This window comes from Toxorhynchites rutilus, chromosome 1, assembly GCF_029784135.1.
Source record: "Toxorhynchites rutilus septentrionalis strain SRP chromosome 1, ASM2978413v1, whole genome shotgun sequence".
NCBI classification, from domain to species: Eukaryota; Metazoa; Arthropoda; class Insecta; order Diptera; family Culicidae; genus Toxorhynchites; species Toxorhynchites rutilus.
Genome location: NC_073744.1, coordinates 112,059,107 through 112,086,466, shown reverse-complemented (window position 1 = coordinate 112,086,466; position 27,360 = coordinate 112,059,107). Strand labels below are relative to the sequence as shown.

The 27,360-nt window shown below is 38.5% G+C and overlaps 1 protein-coding gene across 1 annotated transcript; it reads left to right on the top strand.

Annotated features, from left to right (window-relative positions):
• Window positions 1–27,360, top strand: LOC129762434 (excitatory amino acid transporter 3-like). The gene is made up of 5 exons (XM_055760672.1): window positions 1–561; window positions 25,314–26,089; window positions 26,149–26,540; window positions 26,657–26,828; window positions 26,886–27,360. The coding sequence occupies exons 2-5, from the start codon at window positions 25,377–25,379 to the stop codon at window positions 27,058–27,060; spliced, it is 1,452 nt and encodes a 483-aa protein (XP_055616647.1). The 5' UTR covers window positions 1–561; window positions 25,314–25,376; the 3' UTR covers window positions 27,061–27,360.

The window sequence follows — 27,360 nt, the reverse complement described above, 5'->3', positions numbered from 1 at the left end:
AGCTAGAACCAACCCAACGCTCTCAGTTGGGTGTAAACGATTCTCAGGTGCGCACGCATTCGCTGAAAACTTCTAACAACCACGGAGTAGAGATCGTTCATGAGAGATCGCATCGATCAGCTTCAATCAGCAGCAGCGTGTAGGGTTTAACGTCTGTTGTGTTTTGTGTGTGCTGCTGGGCGACACCGGGCCTGGAGCTGTGCGTTCTCCGTTTTCCACCTTTTTTTTGTGACCGGTTCCGAGCATAATTAGCCTCTGAGGTGAGCCAAATAGCGACGTACGAAAAGAATGAGAAAGTGAAAGTTTGGCTCTTGGTCAGCTGTGCGGTGTTTAAATGACCAGAAGTAGTGATTCATTAAGCTGCTTTGGTGATAGCCATTGGTGACGACTCAGTGTTTGCAGAACGGCGATTTACAGAACATTCAAATTGTGTCAAGTGCAACGCAAACGTTGACGCGAGTTCGTGAATAGCTGCCAGAGTGGAGGCAAACACAGTGCACTAGTTGAGGTTCCCGGATAAGAAGAGTTCTGAAAGTTCTTGATTCCAGTCGAAACAATAAGGTTAGTTACGGTGTGACAAATTGTGGTCAGAAGAGTATTCATTTGTATCGATGGTAAAATTATGTAGTACTCGTTCGGCATACAAATGGGATATTCTAGACTCGTAAGTGGTGGTTTTCTCAGCGAGTTTTCGGGAAATCAATGGTTTCTGTGACTCCCCGTTATATTTGATTCAATTCAATAATGTGCTTCGAAATATAGTCGATATCAAGTGGAAAATGTTAAAATATAACGAACTATTTATGTTAATGACCAAGCTCACAAAAGTGATTTGTTGAACAGTCTGAAAGACTTTTTTTTTTGTAAATCAATATCTCAAGCTAGAATCAACTTCAATGTGGAAATTGAATTGTGCAAAAACTTAAAATACTATCAACCGATTTGTATTACCAGTGAACTGAAAAGATATTAAATAGCAGCATGGTTTGTATTCCGACTCCGTTCCATAACAATCAACACATAATATTGCGACTGCTTCTCTGATATGGCCAAAAACAAAACGTAAATTCATATAACATTTTCAGCAGCGAAAAGTCTTGATCAGCCCACATTCATTCCATCACTGGTACTTGATCAACAAGCTGCTGTAATTTTGTTCCGACACAAAAAAAGATGATAGAATTATTCTATCATTCACCAATTTAGGGACTGTTCACATAATAACACATGGACAGAAGAAGCACGAAACCCATTCCCCCTATTGTCCTCGGTCCACGTGGTCCCATTTTTGTTCGAACTTGTTGGTTTTGTTTTTCGTTTCACACCAACGCCAGCCTAGATCCTTACGTAGAAGAAAATGTGAGAGGTATGCGCTACGCAGATGTGCCGATGAAGTTGCACCTTGCGGACCAATCGGATTAAGATGAAACTTTCCGAAAGCGGAAGACTTAAAGCGAGCTATGAGGGATAGTTTATACTGATGTATTTGTTCATTAATGGTGAATAGATATAATCCGTTTATGGTATTGATGTAAATTTATTGAATCCATTATTTTTACATAAACTTCAATATTTGGTTAAGCATGACTAGCTCAAATATACACAGTTTTATTTGATAGTTGCCACTCTCAAAAAATTCATCTCTTATCAGAGTCTTGCTCCTCTTGGCAAAAAACTGGGACAGTCGATTTTCACAACCTTTTCTTGAGGTGTGCTTTGCACCAGCAAATTCATTTACCATATGGTCGGTGTTAAGTCAGACCGACCCTGTGACATTTTTATGATTTCGAGAAAAAACCAATATGAAGCTTTAAATTTTTGGTTCAATATTATTCACTGAAATGTTAGCTACTCTCTGATAATACGGCGACGTATGTTAATTGCAGAAACATCAAGTTTCATGCCCAAAACAGAGAGCTGTTTGGGTTCCTATAGAGCAATTAATACATTTAGCCACAAATTATGGATTCTGATGTGATTTTGAAACATGAGCTTATTATCAATCTCCTTCTAAATGCAGTCATTTTCGAGATATTTAAAAAAATATTTCCAATTTTTTGTCATTTCCATAGTAAAGGTCCTTTTAATATGTTTGTCGCGTTATACCGTCACGTTAATGATATTTTATGAATTTGCCTAAAATTTCCAATAACTTTTCCCAATACATCATTATAGTAAAAATATATGTTTAGGAGTAACGTGTTTTTCACATTTGAAGACATGTGGGTAAATTCAAAACGTGGCCATTTAAAAAAATCTTTTTTTATCTTAATGCAAACCTTGAACATATTATTCGTGTTGAACAATCAAAGCACGAAGAGTTTTCAAAGTAGAATTGAAATCCCAACAACACAAATACACCTCATTGGGTCATACCTAAAGTCAGGTATTTCTAAGGTTCCTCTGTATATGTATGTAAAGTTACTGAGATTCAAACACCGTTCATCAGTCGAACAATCTTCCTTATAGAGTGAAAAATAGTATACCACAATGTACTGTAGCATAATTTTCTCGTGTTGTAGATCGTTTCTCCGAAAAACGGTAAGAAATGCTCATCTGAAAAACCGTGTCAGTGATTGAGAAACAAAAGTTAAACAGTTACTGTCACTATTATGCTGACGATTCGGGATCTACAGTAGTGCAACGAGAAAAAAGTATCGTCATTTTTTCGCTATTAAATTGGCAGATCGAGCATCATTCGCAGAAATTTCATAGCAAATGATAGACATACAGAATGTTGCGGCCGAAGTGATATTAGTTCAAAGGTCTGTATGTATGTATGTTTCTACAATATTTCAATCTAAAACTCCTTTCGGATCTAATGCAGATCGACTTTTGCATTCAGTAATCCATTCAAGATTCAAACCTAATCAACATTTGTAAAAGTAGCAGCATGACGCAGAACAAACGTCATAAGAATTCATCCGTACCCGTGAAGCAATTTACCCTATAAGTCTATCAGTTTAGTAGGTCCGAAGACAGTTTTAAATTATTTAAATTTGAACGCAAATTATTACTCGATGTTATTTGAATACTTGGAAAGCGTCGTCTCGACGATAACTCATCCATTTCTCGTTGAATTTTCCAGTATTTCCTTTTCTCATGGTTATGAATAGAATACCATTATTCTTGACCAACGCAATAGTGTTTATAACGCACTGAGCGTAAACCCCAACAATTGCTCCATTATTAACTTTACAAGGAGAGTTCAGTCGATAACTTTCAACTATAGGCTGGGAGTTTTGAAACTACAACAAGTAGAGAATGTTCGCGACTTCGCGTGACGGTGAATCGGCGTGACGGTGAATCGGCGTGACGGTGAATCGATCCTTTTCGTTTAATGTGCGGTAAAAAAAGAGGTAAAAATGTCCAATTAAACGTTTTGCATCACAGGTCTGTCCAATTAGCTAAATGTCGAATTAGATGTAAATTACTGTACAACCAAAATCGAAACAAAAGCCGAGACACAAAACCCCAAGGAACCGTCTCCCTCTCCGTCAATTATTCTTTTCTACAAATCCTGCCGGTCGTTTTCGTTGAACGTATGCTGACGGGTCGTTACGTTGCCGGTGTATGTGACTGTTTTCATCATAATTGCATGGTAGAATAACCGACGTAACTTGACGTGACGGGACGTGACGTGGATGTTATATGTGAATCGCACTTAATTGTCGAATCGTCAAAGAAGCGTTGAAACTATTTGCATTCACTCGTCGCTTCGGGCAAGACTTCACCGATCCGCACGCAATTCTATACAATTACACCTGCCTTGTACGATCCAAACTCGATTTTGTAAGTGTGCAGTGGCGACCGCAGTACGATCTACAAATTTAGAGGTTTGAAAATGTTCAAAAAGAAAAAGAAATCTGGAATGGATAGGAGAACATCGGCCACCACATAAATTTCTATAAAGATCTCATAACATTTTTTGCGATGTACTGAACAGACAGATCAGTAGCCTGCATCTCTGCGACAGGATTCGTCTTAACCCAGCACCGTTTCTCTTCGTGGACGAAGGGTGTTTGATCCATCCCTGAGGTACAGAAACTACACCCAACATGAACTGACAACCAGATATATGCTTAAGTTCAACATGTTTCAGCATGTTGTTTCTATAAATATGACATCAGGAGAAATTCTGAGAAGATTAAGATTACATTTAAGAGACCAATGAAATGTATAAGTTTTAAATGTGTATTTTCTTATTTTCTGTTTTCATGTTTAATTTTGAGAAGGGTAACGGGCTTACAGCCTACACCCAAAGTTAATTTTTAGCACATGTTATGCCGTCCCCATTTATTACATTAAATGAGCTGAAAAATAACAGAAAATGTTCTACTCCCCAATACATGTATCTCATTTGTATAATATATATGCTAGAGCCAATATGAGCGAGCGAAACAGGAGACACATTTAAATGAAAGCATATGAAAGCTTTTCGTATAGTTTGCCAAATACACGACCCAGACAGAGAAAGATATATTCTCGTTCATGTTCTTCTTTATCCTCTTAGAAAACACTTTCCAACTTCATTTTATGTTGAGGTGTAATATTATCACGCTTCTATATAACATCACTGACCATATGGCTATATGAATAGCGTTGTCGTGTGAAATAGATTTGCATTCCAGCCGGCCTCGGTTCGATCCCCATTGACGTCGTATGGACTTTTTTTTTTGGCAAATCCCAAATGAAATGAGAAAAGAGAACAGAAAGAGATGTCTGCTCGCATACATACAAACCATTCTTAAGCTTTTAAAAGAGCTCATCATTTGCGCATTTGACACTCTAGCACACGATATGGCCTCATTTCTGCCAAAGATGAAATGTTTTCAGCCAACGCTAGTTTGGGTGTATAGTCCAAACGAACAAAACAAATTTCAATTAATGGTTATAATATAAAGTCATTACCAGACACAAATTCAGTTCAAGTTTTTTCAACACCTGCAGAAAATATTTTACATAGATTAATAGATTTTTTTTCAAAAACATTTTTCATTTTTTTTATCCCATTTATTTATTTATTAGGCTCGTCATTAGGCTGTAACAGAGGTTTTAATCGTGTACATGTACATATGTTTATGTTTCTATAAATTGTAAATTACACAGTAGTTAGTAGTAGCCATTTAGGCGTAGGGGTATTTTTTCTGTTCTTCCATTGTTCAGCAGACCGGACAGCGAAGACAGTTGATATTGATCATTGTTGGGTTATTTATAGAACAGCAGCCCGATGTGTCTTGCAGAGCAGAGCAGTTGTATGGATGAATCGATCTTATTTCGACCGTGGATCGTTCTCCATCGCTGATGATGGTTGCGTGGACGTAGTTATTCTATAATAACACAAAGATGGTCAATTGAGGGCCCTGAGTTTGAACTCACGATCGATCGCTTGGTAAGCGAACGCGTAACCAAGTGGCCCTAAACATTTTTCATGATTTATATGATTTTCTTCTGCGTTTTCTTCGAGTTTTTAGTTAAACTGCTCGTTCAAGCTCTGCCACATATCGCATCAATTTTTAAAAAACTTTTTAATGACTTAGTTATTTTTACTACTTTAGTGAAAAAGCAACTAGACACTTTCTCTTTTTTATTTAGCTTGAGGTGGGATCGGATCTCACAACATGCAACAGTGAGGTTTTTCTACTGGAATTTGGAAGAATACTTCCATGAATTATACGTTGTATCTAAATAAGTGCGGTGTATATTTATATTCCAAAATTTTGGATACTCTTCCATATCCGCACTAGTACAAAAAAATCCGTATGCACCTTCTTTGTCATAGCGCACAGGGCTTCCTATTCTTGTATCGAGCTGTGTGTGCATATGTGTGTGAAATCAGCATTAGGTTTGGATGATATCCGTTCGAGTCGTGGTGAGGCTTTAAATCGCGGATTGCACATTTATACCAAACTACCTGACATGGCAAACTTCGTCCCTCTCAGACATTCACGTTTTCTTACTAAGCGAATGTTCATGGGTTGAATCGCAGGACTCTCCATTGATAAATCTTCTAATTGACCTTCTACAATTTCCTTTTACTATAAAGGGCCTGGCCGGGTAAGGGAGTAAAAAGTGTCCCCAAACCAAATCACCAGCTGTATGGCAAATATTATATAGGATATTAAATAAGAAATTTTGGCGGTTTTATTGAACCTCTATGTGGCTTAACATTGAATTTATAGTTAAAAACGTACTTTTTCGTTTATTTCATGCCATTTGGAAAAAAAAAATACTGAATGTGCATCTCACTACGGTGCTTCCTATTCTTGTATCAAGAAAAATTATCAAAAAAATTTTCATCAAAAATTTAAATACTGAAAAAAATATTGAAATTTTGAAAAAACAAATTTTGGGATTTAGAGATTTAGTACTACTCTAATTCATATTTAAATGTGTTCCTACGGCTTTTCTAGATATTTGTAATAATTTTCAGATTTTTTTCAGTGTTGCGCGGTACAATTTTTTTTTTTATATTTTTAAAGGGTCTGGCTGGGTAAGGGAGTAAAAAGTGCCTTCAAATCAAATCACCAGTATGGTGATCACCTGTATGGAAAATATTATATAGGGTACTAAATAAAACATTTTGGCAAAAGTATTTGAGTCCTTATATGATACACCATAGGATCTATGGTGAAAAATGCACCTTTTGGTTTTTTTTCATGCCATTCTCAATAGCTTTGAGACAAAAATATGAAACAAATACTGAAAGTACATCTTACTAAGGTGTATCGATCAATATTTTCAAACAATTTTTTCATCAACAAAATAAAATACTAAAAAAAATTAAATTAATTTTTATTTTAATTCTAAATAAAATTTCACTTTTTTTAATTTTGAGATTCAGTACTACTCTAGCTTGTATTTAAATTTCTTCCTACTTCTATTTTAGGTATATGTGATTTTTTTCTGAATTTTTAGAGTGTTTTTCGCGGTACAAAAAAAAATATATATTTTCAGGAATTTCGAAATTTTGAAAAAAAATATATTACTTTGAGACCCACTTTTTCTCTAATTTTTATTTAAATGCGTTCGTATATGTTGTTTTTTTACACATGGTGCGAATTTTTTTCTTGAATTTTTAAGAGGATTTCGCGAAAAAAAAAATTGTACTTTGGGCATTTCTAATTTATTTTGAATTTAGAGACCCAGTACTGCTTTAATATTTATTTAAATTTTGTTTTTCATATGTCTAAATTTTGTTGGTATATTTAGAGCATTGCGCTGTACAATGATTTTTTTTTCGTATCTTAAAATATATGAGATTATCGTTTATATTGGACTCAGATGGTTTACCGAATTCATAGGAGTCATCAGTACGATAGAGCTCTGTGAAAAAAAAAAGTCCTTGTGAAAAGATCATTCGGATTAATGAGAAGAACACCTAAAAAAATTCAAATTATTATTATTTTTTATATTCAAGGCTTACAAATGAAAACCACGAATACAATAAAATAATCGACTTCAAGAAAATAAAAATAATAATGCAGACGATGAAGAAAATGATTTCGTGTCTCGCAATGCTTTCAAAAAATCAGAAAAAAAAATTACGCCCCATGTTGAAAAGAAGACACATACGAACGGATTTAAATAAAAAGTAGAGCAGAAGTAGGTCTGAAAGTAATTTTTTTTTCAAAATTTCGAAACGCCAGAAATGTATAAATTTTTTGTACCGCGTATTTAATTTTTTTTATTAGATTTTTTGATGAAAAATAGTTTGAAAATTTTCAAATATTATATTTGGTTGGATTATATTTGAAATATATAGAAACATCTCTTGTGCTCTAAAACCGTCACATTCCAATTTTCATTTTTCATTTTCATTTTAAGTACCATTTTTACGTACCCAATTGAGCGCCATTTGCTGGATTAGTTATCGAGTTATGCAGCCAATTACATCCTCCACCCCCCCCCTTCTTTAGAGAGGGAGAGGAGTGTTGAACTAACATAGAAACATTTATTGCCCCTTAAAACCCCTCAACTGCCGAATTTGGTTCCAATCACTTGATTAGTTCTCGAGTTATACAGAAGTTTGTGTTTCATTTGTATGCCCCTAGATACGAGGGAGGGGTAACGAACCAAAAACCTCTACATACAAATTTTCACGCCGATCGATTCAGTTGTTTCCAAGTCCATAAAAATCAAACAGAAAGACAGAAAGACAGACAAAAATCAATTTTTTATACAGATAAGTTTAAAACGGGCAGAAACGAATGTATAAGTTGCTCGTTATTGATGGTACGGGATCGTAAGCATCCAAATCGGCAGAACAAATGTATGAGAAAATGAGAATGCTTCCAGTTTACATTAATTTAAACCGTTTAGGTATAAGCGAATAGTAATGTATAGTATACTAGCATCTCGCCCAAAATGGTTTTTTTGTTATCAACACCTTCAAACATTCACGTTTTCTTACTAAGCGAACGTTCATGAGTTCAATCGCAGAACTGGTCATTGATTAATTCTGACTCTTTTCAAATTCCTTTGACTATAAATATCCCAGTACTTCAACCAAACCTCGTCATTATAATATCAAGTTATTTCCAGACACAATTATCGTTGAAGATTGTTCAATCACTTGCAAATAACATGTTTCTCCCTTACATGGAATACATGTTTGATAGAGAAAATATAATAAAATGATGACATCGTAAATCGGGCGATTCCTTCCTCGAGTTTTACCCTTACCCCTTTGCTTGAGTAGTTCTCGAGTTATGCAGAAATTTATGTTTCATTTATATGGCAGAGCCATATAAAGAGAAGGGAGGAGTGTCGAACATTTATTGCCCCTAAAACTCAATTTAGAAACATGTCGTTCCTCCTAGAACATCCACATGCCAAATTTGGCTCCATTTGCTTGCTTAGTTCTCGAGTTATGCAGAAATTTGTAATTTGAAAGGACCAGAAAAATTGCATTGAGACCATTCCGAATTCTGCATTAATCATTTCACTGTTGTTCGAGCATTTTCAAACACTTTCGATGCTTGGTCAAAGAAAATCCGTTCTTGATGGCCTGTGTTGCTTTTTCAATCTCCTCCTTCTTCCAACGTTGTCTGTCCATCCTTTTCTTGTAATTCCGCGATATCTGGAATCAAAGAAAAGCCTCAAACCTGTAGACCAATCCACCCCACAGAAACGTGTCCATGTCACCCCACACAACATGCAAAAATTAAAATGCAATAAATTTCATTCATTGTTATCAAACTTACAGTTTCGCTGCATCAAACTGTTCCTCCTCTGTAGGCGAACAGAATATTACTGCACAATACACGGAAAATTTGTTTGATCAGCGGAAAAAATACCTTAAAACCAGGATCGAAAAATTCACATTTTCATGTAACCGTTTCCCTCTACTTTTTAAATTTTACCAAAGTTTTTTTTACCTTAGGTAAACACAGTTCCACAATAGAAGGAGATGACATTATAAAAAATCCAAGTTGAGCCGTACTTTTTGAGATATAGGGTTGGTGGTGTTACCCGATATGAAACTGACACTCACTGACAAATTCCGAGAAGGTCTATGGTTTGACTATGGAACTCGCTGTCGCGCATAATCCGCAACGTGGATCATCCGCTCGCGGATAATCGGGGTTCCACTGTATATAGATCAAACATATCTTAAAGAATTTTCGATTCGATTGGTATGCAGATCATCAGAATTCATTCGCTGTGAAAATAGTTATTAACGTTAACTTTATTTCATAAGAACGCGACCTGTTTTCTGATTTGACACTCTTCCTGAAAGACGTAGTTCTCGGTCAAAAACTACACTGGAAACCTGAATATAGCAAGTGATTTCAAACCGCCACAATGCCGTGGGTATGATGCACAAACAAGAAAATTGGGTTCCATAAGAACTAGAGCCAAGCGACGCCATGGGTACCATAATGCAGCTGATGTAGATTGTGCAAACAGTTCATCTCTACAGCGGCTTGTTCTAAAATATTGAAATTCATCAATAAAATCAAGCTACACTAGATATAGGAGACTTCACTCGAAGACCACTCTCCACGCCTTCTGAGCCCTGGCTAGATTCATTACGCTCTCACAACTCATTGAATTTACAACATCAAGTTATCTTCTCTTCTCCGATGATACTAACGTTTCTAGGGAAACTTCACCTCTTATTGTACTACTACTTGCGTCATTGTTATCAGTACTTGAATATGATTTCTATTCCAAATAATATGACTCTATTTGTGTAGCTAGTGTAAACTGACCAGACGTCCCGCGTTACGCGGGACAGTCCCGCATTTCAACAAAATGTCCCACGTAAGATTCCGTCCCGCGAAACGTCCCGCATTTGGCAAAAGAAACGAAAATGTCCCGCGATATCAATATATTTCAATATCACAATTTGATCATGTTGATTTTATTAAATGGATGAACCTCAAAAAAAACTTTTATTTGGCGGACTGTTCAAGAGCGCTTTTAATGCATCCAAAGATTAATAGGTTGAGCTGGTTTCATCGCACCGACATTGAGCTTTTCGTTTAGAGAGTGTCAACTGGAAGCGACAGCAACGAAATTGGAAAATGATTTTTATAATAGTCCCCTATTGATCCGCAGGGACCAACGTGAGTCAGACGAAAAGTTCATCTTTGGTCCCCTAGCTCGGTGAGGGCTTAACGTTTTAAATAAGCCGGAAGAACTAGTGTATACTCGACAGGAAGATGCAAGGTTGTTTGATGAAGTATCGTAAATGAAGCGCTGGGCGGTCTTGGCCGAAACCTGAACCATGGCCGATGAAAAGATGTATATCGACGTGTTATTTTACCTTTTCGTGGCTTTGGTGGTCGTCTGTCTCTCTATTTTGGCCATTCGCCCAAAAGTTTTCTATTGGTCGCAGCTGGGGAATGTTGGGAGGGTTGGTGGTCTTCGCGGCAATGTTTATCACGATCCATCCTCCAGTTATCGTTTGGCATATTGGGCTGATCCCAGGTTCGGCATAAAGACCACATCACCTTCCCTACTCCGGCAAGCACATTGTACTATATATCTCCCCGTTCATCATATGACTCGAAAGAGGAGCGCTTGGACATTTTCTTCACGTCTGTCAGAGAAGGACCTTCTTCGAGAAATTGATGTGGATGATATATTCGACGTCATCGCTTACCTGGGGAACGTAAAATATCCAGTCCCCTGCCATTCGTTGAATTCTAGCATCAATTCAATCAATTCTAGCGTCTCGTCTTTCATTATGAGCACGAAAAAAGTTTTTCACTTCTTTCGCCGCAGAAAAGATTTTCACCAGAACCCCAAGCTACACCTTCTGGGTGATTGCCTGCTGCTCAGATACGGCCGGTCTCGTCTGACGCTTCCGCTTAAAAATGTCATTTTGGCCAGATTCTTCTCCACCGTTTGGCCGGTTGCTTCGATCTCCCGGCTTAAGGAGCGGCAAAGAGATGATATTGTGAATACCAGATCGGCTATATCTGGCGGACACAAAGTGCCTCAGGATGTCCAACTTCTTCGCTGTGGGGTGGAGCTTGCAGTGCAAAATCATCAAGTTGCTTGACAGTGCTGCTGCTGTGAATCAACAGCCTTGAATCATTTTTGTTGTAGACTTGATAAACGTAAGAGTTAAGGAAAATTAGTTCCCATAAATTATCTTTCATCGCCATTCGAAATTAGTCCATTTTTTTTGAATGCATACATTAACATTAAAACCGATGAAAAATGAATTGGAATTTTCGAGCATTCCATTCGGTAACTTGAAGAAATTTGTAGAATATGAATCGTGCTTGCCAGGCGTAAATGCTCTGATTGAACGAGTGATGTTCGGGCGTAAACAAAATCTAAACCACCGAAAAATCACAACTGAGTGACTTTTCCACTGATAATACTGATCAGTTTAGATCCGCTAAACTATGGTTTATGTTCACATAACGTATATACATAATTTTTTGTCTTTTGTGTCCCGCGTTAGACCTCTGACCATCTGGTCACTTTAAGCTAGTGTCAAGTTCAAATATACACCTGAGCTAGTGCGAAAAGAACAAATTACATTCAAAAAGAAAATTCTCCGAACTGAACGAAGAAAATGTCCATCATTCACGATGTAGTATATTCTAATAAACTTTTTTCTGTACTGTACTGGTGCGCTTATATGGGGATATTTCCAAAGAAAGTTTTAAAGTTTTGGGATTAAGATCAACATAAAACAATTTAAGGAAAGCTTTTCTTATTTTATATAAATTTAATTTATTTTTTTGTGCGGATAAGTTTGCCGGCAAGCTAATAATTTGGCAGTGAATTTGCTGTTGGATTGATGAATTCTCAATAACCAACAATATGAACTGACTGATGTACATCAAGGAATGCCCAAAAAAAACCTGAAATGAAATGCATTAGGGACCAGTCAAGTTTTGGCCTGATTTGGCGAGCTGCAACTACAGCAAGAATGCACAACAGTGGTAGGTATCGTGATAACGGAAAAGAAGTCATCGAAAACCGAAAGATCGAAAGAGATAAACCACCCGGAATTCAGCTAAATCGAATTGTATTGTAGTATTTACAAAGCTAAACTGAAAAAGAGTTGGACAATCTTTAATTTTGAAGCTGCATCTTTATTTGAAGCTAAAATAAATACTGAACATTTTCTTCTTATAAAGTTCTATTCTAAATCAGACAGAATTTAGGTAATTTCCCTCAGTTCACTGGAAATTGCCGCTATTCATCGATTACTTTGACACTTGATAATCGACACGTGCATAACATTTTCGATAAATGAGCGCTGAAGTAATTTACACAATTTAATCTTCGATTAGTACCGAATAGGAATAACTTCACGTACCTACATGGAACCTGTTTGGAAATGTCGTGAGGAACAAGATAGAGAAACATAGAATGTACATTAGAGAAGCGGAAAGGAACTGAACAATACTTGAACAACGAACTTTTCTACAGGTAATGATTTTAATGTCTATCACTAGTTATACGAGATATACAGAATACACGAATATGTGCATGGTATCGATTCAATTGACTTCAAGCGTATCTGAATGTGGCAACGATGACTCGTGCAAAGGGTGCATTATTCATGGAATGATTTAATCACGGCGAGCTAAACTAAGCTATCTTCCCGATATAGTAACTGATTTGAAAACTTGTTTTATCGTCGAAGAACAACTAATCTGACTAAAGTTGCTCAATGAAATATTCGTTTGTTCCGTCTATAAATTAATACTTTGCCAGGTTTAAATGATTGCTCGGTCGTGCATATCGTGTTAGTACACAATTTAGTATTGAACAATTATAGCTGCTAGTGGTACGAATTCCAGTACTTCGGTATGGTTGTGCAGAAAAATATTGGATCTCAAACAAAATAACATCCCATTCATGTTTCAGAAATTGGTTTTAAATTCAACAATTAAAGTCTGAATGAATTATACGGTAGTATTGCATTCCGCGTTGGGTGGGAATAAGTGGGACGGTGTTACACTCGGTAATTATCCCCAACGTAACACATCGATGAATTACTTACCATTTAGATGTATTTCCAGTCGTTTTGTGCTTTTTGTTCAATTTCTTCATAATCATAATCATCATAATAATCGAGAAAGTTCTATAATTCTGTGATTGAATATTTTCTTAACGCAAATGTACATTTTCGTAGGATTCTCATGTGAAACTAAGATTGCGTGATAATGTGAACTTTTTTTGTGGCTAAGTTTTATAACTCGTTGGGTCGACGCTCATCAACAGATCTAATAGATTAATTACATATTGAGGAGAATGTTCGTTACGTTAACGCCTCACTTCATTCGTTAGAATCATTCGATGAATTGAATCTTCCCCGGGAAAATAGTTCTTTCCATCTTTCTGATAAATGGACGATACAATCTCGATAAATGTTGCATCGATCCGATAAGCAGCATACAGAGAACGCTGTGTTCTCCGTCCGAGCTGTGCAAGTGTTTCTTCAATTCAAACCAATTGATGTTTGTACACATCGGCAGAAACAGTTTCGTTTTGGTTGTGAAGTTGATGGTTGACCTGTGATTCATTGCATTTGGAATTATCGTGGTATATCCACTTTTTATTGACGATGACTATACGCAATGCATGACATTTCCGAATAATTTATGTTTTACCCATTTTCCTCGTTTTGGATCTTTCCCACGGCGTATCACACATTCGTAAACAGTAGTTTCAGTAATTCCTAGATTTTTTTCAAGTTTTATCAACGTTCGAGCTGAAATTTTGCAATAATGCAATTGGAGTTTATATAGTTATCGCCATTAAAATTATTAATTTTGAATAGTCTATATAACTTTTTGCTATTTTCGATGGAGCTTGAGCATAATCCTCAATTGAAAATTTCGACACATCTAAAGGGCGGCACGCATGTTCATGATTACTATGGAGTTTTAATTCTTTCTTCACTTTAGAAAATGGTCCAAATTGTACTAAATAAAGCAGCGAGGTCATTGATTGTCAATATTCATCATGGGTTTGCCTAGTATAGATCCCGCTGCGTAGTGTACGGAGCGAGGGGATGGTCCGCCTCGGGTGTCACTCTCAGAGATGTGACACCCACGACGATAAGTTTTCCGAGAAAAAAATCCTTTAAATTTTTGAATGAACATCACACGTCAGTGATTGATGATATTTATTTTATTTATTTATTTGTCAATTAATCAACAATCTGTAAGGGCCCCAACGATGTACTCGAAACATGATAAATACATCTACAAGCCGGCTTGCGATCACAACTCGTATAGGCCGATTGCAATGTTATCCTGTATTCGCAAATTGTTAGAGAAAATGATTCTACTTCGTTTGGACAAGTGGGTCGAAACGAACAATTTGCTGTCAAATACGCAGTTTGGCTTCCGCCGAGGTAAAGGGACGAATGATTGTCTCGCGCTGCTATCTTCTGAAATCCAAATCGCATTTGCTCGCAAAGAACAAATGGCTTCCATTTTCCTCGATATCAAAGGGGCATTTGATTCAGTTTCCATGGAAATTCTCTCAGAAAAGCTTCATAATCGTGGACTTTCACCAATTCTGAATAATTTCCTGTACAATTTACTGTCAGAAAAGCACATGATTTTATCTCATGGTAACTCAAAATCTTCTCGTTACAGTTTTATGGGCCTACCGCAAGGCTCCTGCCTAAGCCCCCTCTTGTACAGTTTTTATGTCAATGATATGGATGATTGTCTAACTAGAGACTGCACGCTGTACTAATCCCGTCGCTCTGCAAAAGTCGTTGCAAGATACCATGAACAATCTGTTCACGTGGGCCCTCAAGCTGGGTGTCGAATTCTCTACGGAGAAAACCGAAATGGTCGTTTTTTCTAGGAAGCACGAACCCGCCCAATTCCAGCTTCACCTATCCGGCAAAACGATCCAACACTCTATGTTTTTCAAATACCTGGGTGTATATTTTGATTCGATTATCCCTAAGGTTGGTTTATGTGCTTGGTTTAAGGGATTGAATGTAGGTCGTGATTTCATTCGCGTGATATCTCGGCTCATGTCCAATCACTACAACCTAAACGCGCATCTCTATCGCATTGGGCTCGCAGCAAACAATCTTTGTGATTGTGGCGATGGCTACCACGACATCGAGCATATTGTCTGGTCGTGTATCCGGTTCCATGCTGCTCGCTCTCAGCTCTCGACCCATTTTTGAAGAAGATGGTGACTGGTGATGAAAAGTGGATCACGTACAACAACCTAAAGCGAAAAAAGTCGTGGTCGAAGCGCGGCGAGCCGGCCCAAACCATCGCCAGGCCCGGATTGACGGCCAGGAAGGTTTTGCTGTGTGTTTGGTGGAATTGGAAGGGAATCATCCACTATAAGCTGCTCAACTATGGCCAGACCCTCAACTCGGTTCTCTACTGTGAGCAGCTTGACCGTTTGAAGCAGGCGATTGATCAGAAGCGGCCAGAAATGATCAATAGGAATGGTGTTGTTTTCCACCAGCACAACGCTCGGCCTCACACATCTTTGATGACCCGCCAGAAGCTACGGGAGCTCGGATGGGATGTCCTATTGCACCCACCGTATAGTCCGGACCTGGCTCCAAGGGATTATCATCTCTTCCGGTCCATGCAAAACGCTCTTGGTGATACTAAGTTGGCCTCAAAAGAGGCTTGCGAAAACTGGCTGTTTGAGTTTTTTGCAAACAAGGAGGGTGAGTTTTACAATGGGGGATAATGAAATGGCAACATTTTTCCCCAACCCAATATTAAGGAATTATCAACAACAAGTTACTGTGTGGAAGAACTAGTCAATACCAAAAGAACCCTAATTCACATGTGTTATAAAATTGCTCATGTTATGCTCACGTATGTTCAGAAGTTTTCCGTAGTATGCGATTTTAACATCAAAAGAGTGTTTTCATTATTATTTAACGTTATGAAAATTTTCTATCGTGTTGCAAATTTCGTAAGCCGTATAGAGTTTAAGTCACCAGCGAAGTATTCTTTTTAAAAACATTATAATCGTTAGTTTGGAAAACAATACAGTTTGACCAATTTTAGAAGTATCTTCAAAAAATTGTTACAAATCGTCTGAAGGTGGTAAATAACCCTATGTATGCGTAAATAACGACGACGGTTGCTTACCCACTATTGCTGGTGCATCTACCCTAACGTTTCTGCACAAGAAATTTGATTTGCAACACAAACTCCGCCTGCGAATGACGGATCTCTATAGCACTATAGTAGCATGTCCGAAAAAAAACCTGAAACTGTTGAGAATCGGAGCAGAAGGCCCAAAGCATCACTCACCACAGTGAATTATGAGTCTTATCTCCCCCCCCACTAACAATTACGATGCTGCTTTGCAAAGGGCACTTCCACAATCACCTTCCCACGTCAAAAAATCTTCTAATTTTTCGAATTGAAATTTAAATCTTACAATTTTTGTTACCCATTCTCTCACCTCTTTTGAAGAAATGCAATGATGAATTCTATGATCATTGCTATCTTGCATATTGTTTCCACATCGTTCGCAAATATCACTCTCCGCATCCTTTATTTTATATCGTTTCGATTTTTATCGATTTGCAAATAGGTCGTTAAACAGCAGAAACAGTGTTGACCTATCTTCTGCTAATAAATAAGAATAGCTTCGAATTTTCCAATGAGCAGTCCAACTTACTCCGGGAAAATTAATTTTTACAAGTGGAACAAATCCTTGCTGGTGGATTAATGAACGATAAAGTTGCTTAACAGCTGAGCTAAACACCATAGCTTTGATAATATAAAGGTATTTACATACCACACTTTTTCAATTAAACACATAATGCGGAAAGAAACCAATAATCTGTGCTTTATGTTTTTTTTATTCCATTTATTTATTTAAGGCTCTTTAGCATTTTAGCTGTGACAGAGCCGAATTTTAATCGTGTACATGTCACATGGTTATCATATATATAATTAGCACATTACACAGTTGCCATTCACCAGTATTCCTTCTATACCATTACATATGGTACATTCACACAGTAGCCATTTAGGCGTAAGAGTATTCTTTCTGTTCTTCCACCGTTGTTGGACCACCGGACAGCGGAGACAGTTGATTGATCATTGTTGAGTTATTTATAGAACAGTAGCCCGATGTGTCTGGCAGAGCAGAGCAGTTGTATGGATGAATCGATCTTATTTCGACCGTGGATCGATCTCCATCGCTGATGATTGTTGCGTGGACGTAGCTATTCTGTAACAACACAAAGATGGTCAATGAGGGCCCTGAGTTTTGAACTCACGATCGATCGCTTACTAAGCGAACGCGCAACCAATGTGGCTACGGAGACCCCCCATGCTTTATGTTATTGATCAACATTCCGTAGTTCACATCAACAGTATCATTCCATGTAATTTTGAAGGGAACTCCTAGTATGTTCAAACTTTCAGTTTCGGCTACCTGAAATGGACCATCGTTGCAGTCATTTAAGCGTATGAATCGCGATTTTTTAAAATTTGCACTGATTTTCGAAAACTTGGGGAAGGAAGCGATGACATTCAAAACCTTATCAAGCTCTTCGGAGTTTCGGAGAAACAAATTCACATCGTCTGCGAATGCAATCACTCTCAGGAACTTGTCATAAACAAGGACTCCGAGGACGCTTTGGTCAATCCTTCGAATCAATGGTTCCACATACAAAATAAAAAGTATCATGCTTAGCAGGCACCCTTGTCTGACAGAAGAGTTAATCTGAATTTCCTTTGTTAAAAATCCGTCGTATAAAATTCTAGATGTAGCTTTACCGTACAATCGTTGGATACACTGAATCAGTTGACATGGAAAACCGAATTTCTCCATCACTTTCCAAAGAAATCGATGATCTACTTTATCGAAAGCTTTCTCTAGACCAAGGCTCAGCAAGAGACCCTTTGAATCGCTTACTTTCTGTAGCTTTTGTCATAATCCTACGCACATCCTTCAAATTATCTACACAAGACCGTCCAGGAACACATGTACTTTGTCCTGATCCAATTATCTTTTCAATATAATTTTGAATTCTGTTACAAATAATTTTGATAAACAGTTTAAAATCAGTGTTTAATGAACTGATTGGCCGATAATTGTCTAAATCTATAAGAGTGATAATACCATTCGTAAATTCTTTAGGAGGGATACACTGTCCACTGAGGTATGAATTTAACAACTGTTTTAAATCAGATCTTTTAGATCAAAATATTCGAGATAAAATTCATCAAATTCATTCAAAAACCCATCTGGATCCGGCGATTTTTTCTTGTTACACATTTTGAGTGTTTTCTAAAGTTCATCTTCGGAAATTGCCTGCACGAGATGTATACTGTCTTCTGTTGCTAGTGATCTGGTTATTGAAATTAGTGGGTTCTCATATCTTTCGAGATCTGAGTTTTCTGGTGTGGCTTAGTACAGTTTCGAAAAATGATCATGTACTATAGATCCTAAATGTGTACTATCTGTTATCAACGCTCCCTCTTGTTGACGTAGGACTACGTCTAACCGGAAGATATAGGGAAATCTAGGCACTGAACAAGTAGGAAAAAATGCAAGATTTGGAACGCTTATAACTCGAGTATTTCTCAATAGATCGCAAAGGTTTTTGCATCAATTGATAGGAAATATATCTACGCATCTATCATAACGAATAACATTTCATTTTTCTTGAGATAAATAATTGAATAATTGGGAAATATCAAGCATTGTCAAAATGCACTATGTGCCCATTTTTGATTGGTCCATTTTGTGCTCCTCAAATCGTACCGACCAAAACGGGCAACCAGAGCAGCAGCGAAATAGAATGAAGCACGATTGGGAAGGAAAAAGAAAAAAATGAACGAAACATTAGTCGCAGTCTCACACATGCGTAACTCTCGAGCCAGCCAGTCAGCTTAAAAATCCCCGCTCCGCTGCCGTAATGATCATTCTCATTCAAACCGTACACCACATCGGTTCGCATCACAACACATCAACAAACCAACCCAAGCAGCCATGTCTGGACATGGTAAAGGAGGAAAAGTGAAGGGAAAGGCAAAATCCCGCTCGAACCGTGTTGATCTGGAGTTCCCCGCAAGGGTAGCTAGGCCGAGCGCGTTAGTACCAGTGCACCAGTCCACCTAGCCGGCGTTATATAGTTTCGGCCGCCGAAGTGATCGAGTTGGCTGGCAAAGCTGCTCGCGACGATAAGAAAACCCGCATTCGGAACAGAACACATTCGGTTCGGTGGACATCAAGACAACAGGCAGTTGCAGCGAGTGGCGAATGGCAAACGCAATCGCAAAACGGCATCAGGTAGCAGAAGAAAAAAGTTTGTTCTTTATACAAACTGCTTTGGTGGCAAATCCAGAACAAGGCGGCATCGAGGGCGTTCGAAATGGTTTTCTTCAATACCACGAGTACTAAGTTTTCTAAATTGGAACCATTCCATAAAACAAGGCGCTTTTCAGGGCCATTAAACCTTCCAAAAAAGAGTTTAGGAAATACAGTTCAATGCTTTCTAAAACATTATCCAAAATAATAATAAAACACAAATTGATGTTTTCATAATTTGTTTGCCAGGATCTGATGAGTATGTGAATTTGACAGTTGTTCTGAGCTTATTGATAGTTGGGGACTTTCCTGATTATTCAATTTTCACCAATTCTTAAATTGTTTCCAGATTGAAAGTACAGTAATTTACAATTAGTTCGACATTAAGCTAATTGGACGGACATGTAATGCGACTTATTTAGTTGGAAATTTTTGTAAACATAGAGATCCAAATTATGACCCCACATTGAAAGTCGACACTATACCACTGTCATCGCAAATGTTCAATTACAGGTTAAAATCGCCTCCAATGCGATACTGAGTGGCGCTTCGGCACGTCGCATTGAATGTAATTTACTGTACAACATGTGACAAAGCTGGATGGGAAGAAATTTTCCAACTGTGAAAGCTGTGGCGAGTGGCAACAAATCTCTAAACAGGAAGGTTTAGCCGAACAAGATGAGGATATCGAGTGATAACAAAACAATAAACTCTTTAGATTGAAGATAATTTTGTGATCCTGAAAAGGACCCTTTTTAGCCTGCATGTGAATCCAACGAGCGAACAAATCGTAATGAATGTATTTTTTTGCCATCGCTCCCTTTTAACGCTCATTCGTTCGCCTCGTTGGACTCGTCCCTCTGGCTAAGTCTACCGATTTGTCTCTATCCTGTGAGTGTGTACCGCTAGAGTATAAAACACGCGGACCCCAAAAAATATCTTATTTTCTTTCAAACCGTAAACCCGTGTGGTTGTACGGCATCGGCATCGTGGACGTAACAAAGGAGGACAAGTTAAGGAAAAGGCAAAGTCTCACTCGAACCGTGCAGGTCTCCAGTTCCCTGTTGGTCGCATTCACTGATTGCTCCGCAAGGGTAACTAGGCCGAACGGATTGGTGCCGGAGCACCAGTATACCTAACAGCGATTATAGAGTTTCGGCCGTCGGAGTGCTCGAGTTGGCTTGCAAAGCTGCTCACGACAATCAGAAAACCCGCATCAAGAACAGAGCAACTTCGGATCGGCGCTCATCAAGGCAACAATTAGTTTCAGTGAGTGGCAAAGTGTTTCTCCGGCACGTCGCATTAAATGTAATTTACTGAACAACATGTCACAAGCTGGATGGGAAGAAATTTTCCAACTGTGAAAGCTGTGGCGAGTGGCAAACACAATAGCTAAACAGGAAGGTTTAACCGAACAAGATGGGAATATCGAGTGATAACAAAAACACAACACCAAAGGTTCTTTTCAGAACCATCAACATATTCATAAAGAGTAAACAGTAAACTAATCCATTTTTCAGGTAGATAGGTAGGTATTCACGTAGGAGAAGAAAATAAAACAATATATTTAAAATATATATTTAACAAAAGCTGTCCCCTGTGTATAGTCCTACGTCACTCCGGTTATGTCCCCGACATTACCCACCCGTCTTTTTTATTTTCAAGCCAAAAACATCACCCCAATCCTCGATCGCGTTCGAGAGTTGAAATATTGTTATTTTTTCACCTTCTGCGATCGAGTTCGATGATATTTTTTTTTTAAATTGAAAAAAAAATTGAAGTGTGAATTTTTTTTTGCAATCCTTTTGAATCATTCTCCTCCAAAATACAATTGAAGTCCCCTCCTAGCATCGTAAAGGTGTTTCCGTGTTTGTTCAAATGAACAGCTAGGTTTTCTGTAAACAAGTTATCCCGCTCCCTTCCTACATCGTTCTCTGAATGAGCATAAATGTTAATGAAATTAACTTCATTAATAACATCTGACACAATTCTTCCCATTGGATCTAGTAAGAAATTAGAAAAAATAAATGTTTCTCTAATCAGCACTACTGTTCCTTTTCTGTACGCACTTATGTTAACTAACGCATTGTGTGATGTTATGAAGGAAAAATCTTGATAGCTAGCCTCCTGTAGGAACACAATATCAATATTGTGTTCAATAATGAATTCTTTCAAAAGATTCCTTTTCACTAATATGTTAGTGCTGATAATATTAACCGTTGCGACTGAGCAAACAAAGTTAATTTCGATAGTGTTAGATCTGATTATTTTGCACTTTTCTCACCGGATTTGTTTCTCGAATTTAATGACCTTGGCCGTCGAGCTTGAGCAAGATGTAGACTACTCTCAGCAGGTGGTACGATGATTTGTTTCCTGGATACTACATCAGATTCGGACGAGTTAGAATCCTCCAGTTGGTACTCGCGTCCCCGCTTTCTGCTGCTGATGTCAACCTGCATCGCCGCATTCTCTCCATCTTCTTGGCTATTCGAAACGTTTTTCGCCTTGTGGGAAAATCCATCCTGCTTCCCCAGCACCGCCATACAAGGTTCCAACGGTGGTTGCGTTGTGCGACCGACCAGAACCACACTTGCAAAAGATCCATATTCCTTATGACTTCCTTCGCCGACGCCAAAAGCTGTTTTCAGGTTTGGATTGAGCTGCAGACGTGTATTAACACATTAAGGGGGGCAAACTTGAACGCTTCATTTGTTCGGATTCCCCGAATGAGATCGTTTCCTTCGATGTGAATGAGACGAAGGCGAGGCATCGGTAGGCCTTTTTAGATTCTTGGGAAACCAAGGATTTAACCTTCAAGTGTAGAAAACACTGGTTATTTCGTGATCCATCCGTAACAGACGGAACGCGAAACACGAGAAATCTCGTGAGCGGTTCGCAATGTGTTCGCACTCTGCCGCTTCGTGCAATTTGCCTTGATATGGTCCAGAGCTCCATAAGCAAATCATTTGCTTTGCATACCATCATGAAAAATACTTGTTCTGATATGCTGGATAAGAAGTTGCGCCGGAATTTCCGAAACAATTTCCATATGAGCGCCCCGAACTCCATTCCAAATCGGGAAACCTGATTCAGCTAAATACCGTTCTCGCACTAGTTGGCAGACAGTTCCATACTTTGCCAGAACAACGGCGATCTGCTTATCCTTGACCTCTGGAGGCAATCCGAAGATCCGTACGTAGCGGAACGTAACATTCGCAGGTGCCACAGACAAATGTACGCGATTTCCATTCGCATATCGGAATTCCCCACTAGTTCCTAGTTTACGAAGCGTTTTTTGCATAATCTCATTCGATTGAAATCGGACAAATAAGCTATAGTCTTCTCGATATATTGCACTCAGGTCATGGCAACCCATCCCTGTTCCTTAAAGAACGTAAAAACTTCCTCATTAGTAGAGCTCCGTGTGTGCGATCCAAAGCGAAGCTTGATGGTGTTTTCTCTTTTCGGTTCCATTGTTTGGAAAATTGTTTCTTGAGCAATACACTCTACTGTTCAATTGACTTTTTAACTCAATAGAACAATAGATTCTACACAATACTGAAACTCTTCAAATGTCTCGAAGCACGTTTGATTCGGACGAAATAGCAGAGCTGATAGAAAAAACGTCAGCTCTTTTCCAAGGCCTGCTGTTGACTGCAACTAAATAGTTTCTTCACGGAAAATGTTGGGGAACAAACCGCTACTATTTATAAAGCTAACCTTTCTATCAATGTTAAGTCATAGAATAGAAAATAGAAACAAATTTAAAATGGGATTTAAGCGCGATTCAATAATTTTTCGAATTCGTTGTCAAAACGGAGGGGGAGATGGTTGTCTAGAATCGTGCGTTTTCGGTCCACGTGGTATGTGGACAGCCCCTTGAAGTGCTGTTTGAAATCGACTGGGGTTGTCGATAATCTGAGGGAAAAAAGCTGCTTCGTCAACGTATTGCCGTTCCGCCAAGCTTCGGAAAGAGCGTAAATATCATAACACCCGTCACTGAAGGGCGACTGGTACTCGGCGAGAGAGCTGTTGATACCTCCAACGTTTTGGTAATACGTCAGGATTCAAAACTTTTGAACTACCGGACCGATTCAGATAATCGATATATTAAATTGAAGCCAATAAGTTAGTCTGCTAAATAACAAGTTGATTTTATATATTGGATCTATTATGTAAAAAAACCCAACTTTCAACAACAAGAAATATAAAAAATATAACGCCTTTGGTCCCGATATCATGTAAACTATGAAAAAAACAAATACAATCAATAATCATGTAAACAAAATCCATTTTTTTCCGCAAGTATAATATTTTTCACAGAAGACCACATTTATGGCTTCAATTTGATATGTCAATCATCTGAATCGGTTCATTAATTCAGTCAAAGTTCAAAGTCATGAATTTTTGAAAAAGGTCATTTTTGGGAAAATGGGAAAAATGATTTTACGGAACACTCTGTATTTATTCCACAACATAATTTCCTTCTAGAGCAATACATTTGGTATAGCGAGTTTTCAACATTTCGATTCTCTTTCTGCAGTACGAAGCGTCTTCGAAATATGCCCTAATGCCACTCTGCAGACTGCCAATTGAATTCAGGAGTGTGGTAATGGATCCACGTTTCATCCATTGTCACAAAACGTCGAAAGAAGTCCACTCGATTACGCTTCAGCAACGACTGTTGAACCATCATCGCGCCGCTGTTTTTGGTCGACGGTCAGCAAACGCGGCACCCATCGCGCGGATAGCTTTTTCATGTAGAAAATGACGTGCAAAATGTATCCCATTCGTTCTTTTTAAATGCCTACGGCCTGAGCTAACTAGCGTAACTTCACTTTACGATCGTTCAGAACGAATCACTGCACTTGATTTGAATACGATTTCTGGATTTATAGCCTCTTTCAACCTTCCAGGTACATCTGCGGTGCTAGAGAGGCCCGTTTTAAATTCACTAAACCACCGATAAACTGTTGCTCTCAACGGAGCAGAAGTGGAATAACACTTCGTCATCCACTGCATTGATTGTTCAGAATTTTTCCCCATCAAATAACAACGTTTGATTAAAATACGATATTCCTCTTTTTCCATTTTCTATACATTTTCTCAGGTAGTGACACTTAAACAACTGTAGTTTGTGAACAAATAAACGAAATGTCATGAAACTTCACACATAAGCTAGTGACAGATGAACTTCTCGAAATGAATCTTGTTAATTTTTAGTGGCACCATCTGTTGAAAAATCCCGGGACTTTTTAGCCCGTTTAGTCATATGTTTTTTGCTCATATCGTTCATCGATTTAGGTTGATTCAATTTGGCTTTCAAGCCACCACACGTGTTGGCTGAGACTAAGTGGTTGATAACAATTGAAATTTGTAAACAACAATAATTATTATCTATCATTCCTATCTACCAAAAGTGATAAAATTGTACCATACTGGGTCATCAATATAACAATATTTTTCTTACGAGTTTAAAGGAAGTATTTTATTGCCTGAGTGCAATTCGTGTCATAAACTCTATCGTTTCATAAAACTGTTTTTGTCTTCAGACTTTCTTCCAGTTATCGGAATACTCTTCAAATCCGCAATAACAACGACAAAAGGAGCTCAAGATGAGGCGGGAGCATATACGACTTTTCATGAGGGAGAATCTGCTGACTTTCCTCACTATCGGTGGGGTGATTTTGGGTATCGTATTTGGCATGGGCCTTCGTGAGGTACCAGCGGAAGGCGAAAAATGGTCCCCTCGGGATGTTTCATACATCAACTTCATCGGAGACACTTTCCTGCGGATGCTCAAAGCATTGATTCTTCCTCTGATCATAACATCCCTCATCGCTGCCGTCGGCTCGCTAGATTTGTCGCTGTCTGGAAAAATTGGCGGGAGAGCTGTACTGTATTATGTTATCACAACTGTCATGGCCGTCATACTGGGCATTGTACTGGTTTTGCTGGTTAAGCCGGGCCGGGGGGCTGAGGAGTCGAACGGTGATATTGGTGCTAAAGGAGAAATGCGAAATGTAACGACAGCTGATACATTGCTGGATTTGGTGAGGAATATGTTCCCGCCGAATTTAGTGCAGGCGTGTTTGCAACAGTACCAAACCGTACTTACTCCCCCAAAAACTAATCCTGACGAACCCGACCTTACGCTTTGGACAGTTGGGGGCAAATTCAGCGAAGGAATGAACATTATCGGTTTGGTTGTGGCATCGATCGTTTTCGGAATAGCGTTAAGTGCCCTGAAAGAGGATGCACAAATGGTGCTCAAGTTTTTCCAGCAGCTATCGCACACGGTGATGAAAATTACGGGATGGGTTATATGGTGAGCTCGAGATCATTTCATGACCAAATAGATTCACATCAATGATCCGTACTTCTTAGGTTATCCCCGGTTGGTGTGCTTTTTCTAGTAACTGCCAAACTGCTTGAAATGGAGGACCTTGGCGAAGTGTTCGGAAAACTTGGGCTCTATTTTGCCGTTGTAGCAGGAGGAATTCTATTCCATGGATTTGTGGTGTTACCGTTGCTGTTCTTTCTCTTTACACACAAAAACCCGGTCCAATTTGTTGCCAATATGGGACAGGCAATTGCTACAGCTTTCGGGACATCAAGTAGCTCGGCTACCTTGCCCGTCACAATGCAATGTTTAGAGGAAAAGAATCACATTGATCCGCGGGTTTCGCGATTTGTTTTGCCAATTGGAGCCACAATTAATATGGATGGTACCGCGCTGTACGAAGCCGTGGCGGCCATCTTCATCGCACAACTTAGAGGTGAGTGATGTTACCTAGGATGTGTAGTTTGGAACGGAATCGCATTTCATTTCGACGTGAACAATTATGTTTATTATGTATGGCATCATAGCCTAATCCTTTTCTCCGAACTACAGGACTTTCGCTGTCTTTTGGTAACATTCTTGCCATTAGTATAACCGCCACAGCTGCCAGCATTGGTGCCGCCGGTATTCCTCAGGCAGGATTGGTAACCCTTGTTATGGTGCTGGATACCGTGGGTCTTCCAGCGGAAGATGTTTCTCTTATTATCGCAGTAGATTGGTTACTGTAAGCAAGAATGATGGTTCCACAATGTTCCGTAATAATTACTAATTTCTTCCACAGGGATCGTTTCCGCACGGTTGTAAATGTGCTGGGTGACAGTTTTGGAGCAGCTATTGTGGCACACTACAGTCAAAATGAGCTGACAGCTATACCGGTTACAGAGGTGACTGAGAAGTATCAGAAGAATTCGCTGGCATACAGTGCCGAGACGGTGTTATTCGAAGAGAGGCTGTGAGAACCATTATCCGTTTAAGTATTTTAAATTTTAGACTATGGATAATTTACGAACGACTCGTCCTAGTGTATTCAGCTTGATTGGTAGATAACTGCACATGATCAGTAATTATAGAATTAAGAGATCAAGAAAGAGTTTTTAACGAATCATCGAATTATTAATTTTTTAGACTCAATGTGATCAAGATGTATTCCATAGGTATATCTAATTATAACATCATAGAATATATAAGAGACTAAATTATATAACAATCTGGAAATAAATTCTGGCTATGATGCAAACAGCACAGAGTTACCAAAA